Source organism: Mustelus asterias, chromosome 7, assembly GCF_964213995.1.
Source record: "Mustelus asterias chromosome 7, sMusAst1.hap1.1, whole genome shotgun sequence".
Classification (NCBI taxonomy): domain Eukaryota; kingdom Metazoa; phylum Chordata; class Chondrichthyes; order Carcharhiniformes; family Triakidae; genus Mustelus; species Mustelus asterias.
In genome coordinates this window covers 64,134,652-64,140,651 of record NC_135807.1, presented here as the reverse complement: position 1 = coordinate 64,140,651, position 6,000 = coordinate 64,134,652, and the positions used below count along the sequence as shown (strand labels likewise).

At 43.7% G+C, this 6,000-nt stretch overlaps 1 protein-coding gene across 1 annotated transcript in view; it reads left to right on the top strand.

Moving 5' to 3' along the window:
* st18 (ST18 C2H2C-type zinc finger transcription factor) overlaps nucleotides 1–6,000 on the top strand; it is a 194,190-nt gene that overhangs the window by 140,887 nt on the left and 47,303 nt on the right. Inside the window, exons 8-9 of the mRNA XM_078216977.1 lie at nucleotides 2,932–3,033; nucleotides 4,504–4,712. Coding sequence (XP_078073103.1) covers nucleotides 2,932–3,033; nucleotides 4,504–4,712 — 311 coding nt within the window. The remainder of the gene's footprint in view (nucleotides 1–2,931; nucleotides 3,034–4,503; nucleotides 4,713–6,000) is intronic.

The window sequence follows — 6,000 nt, the reverse complement described above, 5'->3', positions numbered from 1 at the left end:
ACCGATCGCCTGCAGAGTGGCAGCGGACCCCCTGCCCCAGCTTCCAAAGAGCGGGTTCAGAGCCTCCAGTGGCTCTCTGACTCAGATCATCCTCTGGGGGGGGGGGGGGGGGGGGGGGGGGGGAGGAGGAGGGTGGGTCAGATGTATCTCTGGGGGGGGGTGCGAGAGGGCTTATCATTGTCTGGTGGTGGGGGGGGGGGGGGGGGGAGGCCTGATCGCTCACTGGTGGGGGGGATTTTCAAATCTCCCCATGGCCTCAGTCCTCCCTATCTCTGTAATTTTCTCCAGCTACGCAAATCTCTGAGATTTTTGAGCTGCTGTAATTCCAGCCTGTTGCACATCACAATTTTAATCACCTCCACCATCCATGCCGTGCCTTCGTTAACTGGGCCCTAGACTCTGAAATTCCCTCCATAAACCTGTCTGCCTCTTTCCTACTTCATTATGTATCTTTATAAATACATTTAGAGAGAACGATAAAAATAAATGTGGGGCCATTAAAGACAGATGCGGATAAGGCTATAAAACATCAAATTTGTTCAATGAAACCTTTGGTCTATACATTCACTCTGCACCCCAACTCCGCCCCCGCCCCCCAACCCCCCCCGCCCCCCCCCACATCCCACCCCCCCAACCCCCGCTCCCCCCTCCTCCCGTCCCCCTCCTCCCGCTCCCCCTCCTCCCGCTCCCCCCTCACCCCTCCCACCCTCCCCCCCCACCCCTCCTCCCACCCACCCCCGCACCCCCCTCCTCCCGCCCACCCCCCCCCCACCCCCATGCTAAGTTATATCACCCATTCATCCTCGTGGCCCTCTACATCAATGGGGACGAAGTAGAAAGGGTCAAGATCTTCAAGTCTTTAGGTGTCCAGATCACTAACAACCTGTCCCGGTCCCCCCATGCCGACACTATAGTTAAGAAGCTCACCAACTCCTCTACTTTCTCAGAAGACTAAGGAAATTTGGCTTGTCAGCTATGACTTTCACCAATTTTATAGATGCACCATAGAAAGCATTCTTTCTTGTTGTATCACAGCTTGGAATGGCTCCTGCTCTGCCCAAGACCGCAAGAAACTACAAAAGGTCGTGAATGTAGCCCAATCCATCACGCAAACCAGCCTCCCATCCATTGACTCTGTCTACACTTCCCACTGCCTCGGCAAAGCAGCCAGTATAATTAAGGACCCCACGCACCCCGGACATTCTCTCTTCCACCTTCTTCCTTCAGGAAAAAGATACAAAAGTCTGAGGGCACATACCAACCGACTCAAGAACAGCTTCTTCCCTGCTGCTGTCAGACTTTTGAATGGACTTACCTTGCATTAAGTTGATCTTTCTTTACACCCTCGATATGACTGTAACACTACATTCTGCACTCTCTCGTTTCCTTCTCGATGAACGGTATGTTTTGTCTGTACAGCACACAAGAAACAATACTTTTCACTGTATGTTAATACATGTGACAATAATAAATCAAATCAAAATATATCCCTTATGCTAATTTACTGTCAAATTATGTCATCCCAAGCTGCCACTCATCGCCCTTCTCCCTTACACCCAACATGCCAACTCACCTTGTATCCACTATGGGCAGATCTCAGGACCCGTGCAAAGATTAGATAAAATAAAGTTCAATAAAATTAAGTTCAAAGTATCTACTGCAGACTTAACTATATTGCAAAAAATCACCCTCATTCATAAAAATGCATTTACTACATTTACTTACCTCTACTATCTATTACATCTTGCAACAAACATTTCATTTAAGTGCACAATCCCTTATAACAAAAAGCATTGGAATTCATAGTTGCACATCAAAGACCCTATAACCACTCGTAGCTGTCAATCAAACGCTGAAATGGCAGGCACCCCACTGTGAAAAGGATGGTTATGAAATCAGTCATGCAGTGCAAATCCAGTCACAGAAGCTCTCAGGCTTATGTCAATAGACAGTATAACATAACAATCATTTTATTAACACTCCAAGACATTTTTGCAAAGGTTTGAAGGGCAGGACTTTTAAATGCCTTGATATCTTGACAGCTCCTTTTGACAGGTGCTTTTGACAGATCCTCTCAACAGTTCCTCTTGACAAATTCTGCTGACAGTTTTGACGGTTGATTTTGGCATGTCTGTTTACAGTTTCAATGAACATGACAGTAATGAGTTTGTGCATTTTGTGCACACATTTATGCCTTTTAACAATTTTAAAGCGCACCTTACCTCTCTCAAAGTGCACCTGACCAACTCCTAAGGGCATCAGACCTTTACCAAAGGGTACCCTAGCTCCACCAAACGGCACCTGACCTCTATCAAAGGTGTCCCAGGACCAAATCCAAAGGGGTACCTTGCCTCTCCAAAGAGGTAACCTGGTTATCCAGTGAATCCAATGAAAGCTCAGATATACTCTTACCAGGTCTATTCTGCACACTTCACGTTTCAGCCACAAAGTCCTTCAAAGCTCTGGGCTTCCTCCAGTAGAATTCAAGCTCTATTTCTTTGAAGATTTATCTTGATCTCAAGCTAATAGCAGGACCCAACCAACCTGAATTCTAGGGCACAGTTTTCACCAAAATGGCATATCTATGCCGAACCTCCTCAACTCTGCTCGAGATGCTCTGTCTTGATGGCATCACAGCTGCAGCAGCAGTGCATATTCCCCAATCCTGTCTTCTTCAGTTTGCCTAAAATATTACCACGTGGATCTGAGCTTGAATGATTCTATGTCTTTTTATCTGGTTTCAAGCAGTGTCAGTTTTTCAAGAAGTCGGAATTTTCTGCTTCTGTTTCCATTTTAATTTTCCTAGAAATATTCAGTTACCTTTTCAGTCAGCTGATTTTTCTGTTTTAGTTGCAGTTAGGGTCTGTCTCAGAAAATCCAAGCTTTAAAGCCATAGATTCCTTTACATCCTTAATGTTCTTTGTTTTGTAGTCTCTCCGGTTGCCCAATTGCTGCAGCAGAGAAACTGGCTAAATCCCAGGACAAGCAGAATGAGCTCACGAGGGTTGGACAAAGCTCAGACCAAATGCTGAGGTATATTCCCATTTGATGTTACCATGTTTCATTCTCTCACCGTAAGTAGTGCTGCCAGAGGCTATGTTATCCGGTCAGTAGTAAAGCAGCTGGGTAATTTCCACTTGCTCTGCCGAGGCAGGACTCTGGCCATTATGGCGCGATCAACAGCCCATTTTAGAATGTATCTAATTTTCACCCCATCGAAATCAAATAAAGTGAATGAAAATAAACTAGTTACCTGTGATATGTCTCGAAATGTTTTTTTTAATTACTGTTTAGTGCAGAAGTTTTTGTTTGTCTAGAATAATAAAGCTAAGATTACTGAACAAGACAGTAACATAAGCATGATCGATTAAAAATGATGCTGAAAATGTTGAACTATTTAACAATGTCATTTGAATGTGTAACTTTGTGCACTTTGAGTCAATTCCACAATCAACACATCAATCCCCTTCTCAGTTCCTCTAATTCAAGGAGTCTGAGTTCACATAGACTCAGAGTCATAGAGGTTTACAGCATGGAAACAGGCCCTTCGGCCCAACTTGTCCATGCCGCCCTTTTTTTTTAAAAACCCCTAAACTAATTCCAATTGCCCGCATTTGGCCCATATCCCTCTCTACCCATCGTACCCATGTAACTATCTAAATGCTTTTTAAAAGACAAAATTGTACCCACTCTACTACGACCTCTGGCAGCTTGTTCCAGATACTCAACACCCTGTGTGTGAAAAAATTGCCCCTCTGGACACTTTTGTGTCTCTCCCCTCTCACCTTAAACCTATGCCCTCTAGTTTTAGACTCCCCTACCTTTGAGAAAAGATATTGACTATCTAGCTGTTCTGTGCCCCTCATTATTTTGTAGACCTCTATAAGATCACCACTCAGCCTCCTACGCTCCAGAGAAAGATTTGACAAAGGGTCTCTGGACTCAAAACGTCAGCTCTTTTCTCTCCTTACAGATGCTGCCAGACTTGCTGAGATTTTCCAGCGTTTTCTCTTTTGGTTTCAGATTCCAGCATCCGCAGTAATTTGCTTTTATACTGACTGACCATCCTTCATGATATTGCTATGCTGCTGCGATTGGCAAGTGTACCTCTCCCACCACGTGAATGAACCAAACCCCAAATTTGGGTAAGAGGCAAGGCAGGCCAGCAGCTGCTCTGTCCTGCCCAGGAATTCATCCTGGGCGATGAGATTAAGAATTCCAGTCTCTACTGATATCCACATTTGGAATTATCCTAGACAATAATTCTTCTCAGTAAACCTGTGGAATAAAGGGAAAATAGAGGTGCAATGAATTATATTCAGGTTATGATTATGTAACTCACCTGGTAGGGGTTTAAGGAGTGTCACTGACAGCAGCTGAGGAGGGCAGGAATGTCCTTCTGAATAATGTGCAATGTGATTAGCAAGGGAAGCTGGGGACAAAATTGGATAATGAAATAATAAACAGCCAAACTAGTTCATAACTTTTCTGTCCGCTGTGTAGGCCAATGTGTCTGGTGAAACAGATGGAGATTTCTCAGTTCAGTTACGGATCAGCACAATCAATCAGCACACCCCATACCACCATATCAAAAGAACTGGACAAATGTACTAAGGCTCCCTTTGATTATGCCAGCTTCGATGCACAAGTATTTGGAAAGCACACAGTAACGTCAAAAGTTCAAGAATGGGAGGCTGTTCAATCTTGTGAATGTAAGTATTGAAGACCGAAATGATTATGGTATTCCATTATGTGAAAATATTAGAACGCAGAAATCACTGATAGGTAGTAAGTTAAAATTAGTTTCCCCAAATCTCTCACTGGTACTCCAGCAGGGATTGGGCAGACCTCCCAGCAAAACCATAAGGGCCTCTTAAAACTGTTTGTGCAAGATGCCTCAGCACTTTGTAAGGCCAGATGTTCCATCCTCCCACCATCGCCGTAGAAAGTAAATGATAACCAAAGTATGGAACCAGGAGTGAAATTTCCCTAATTCTTCAACAAGTGGGGTCAGACATCTTGACCGCCCAAAAGGTCTTGCAGTTCTGTTAATCAGCCCCATTAGTGAGGGGCAAATATGACTCCTGCTTTGCTGAGATTCGGAAGAATATGGGGTGCTCACCTGCTCCATGATAATGAGATCCTCTCCCACTGATCCCACAATTCCGATGGGATCAGGGTTGGAGGCTAGACTGATGTCACAATCCACATAACATTTGGACCAGTATAATAAGTTGACAACAAAAGTGTAGTTTTACACTGCACAATCATTTCGAGCAGTTTTTTTGGGCCTTGGAAATTCCAGGGAAGTTCCGACCTTCCTTAGTTAACTACTTCATAATTATTCAACTTGAATACAGATATGTAACTCACCAAGGCTCCTTCAACAGCATCTTCCCATCCACAAACTCTACTACCTTAACGGAGAAGGTGAGCAGATGCTTGGGAACGCCACCCCCTGCAAGTTCCCCTCCAAGCCACACACCATCCTGACTTGGAACTGCAATGGTTCAAGAAGGTAGCCCACTACCGCCTTCTCCAGAGCAATTAGGGATGAGCAATAAATACTGGTCTAGCCAGCGACACCCGCATTCCATAAAAAAATAAGAAAACAAAACATGCTGCTGAAACAAACCTGTTACAGCAACAAAACTGCTGATATGCAATGAATAAATTCATCACTTTCATTAAAGCTCCAATAAAAATGCATTTCTTTTCAATTAAAATTTAAAATTCAGCGTTTTATTTCTGTTTCCCCTTTCTTTCTCTTCTCCTCAATCTGCTGCTCCTATTTTTACTATCTTAGTTTTACTTATGCTTGATGTCTAATTGAAATAGCTTACTATTAAATATTTTTGAAACTTAAAATATTTTCATTCATCTGTGTTTTTTGTCTGCCTTCTAGGTCACCCTGTCCATTTTAGGGATAGGATCCACAAATGTTTCTGATTGGCTAAAAAACATCAAATTTTAGACTATATAGGCAGAATTTTCCCGTCC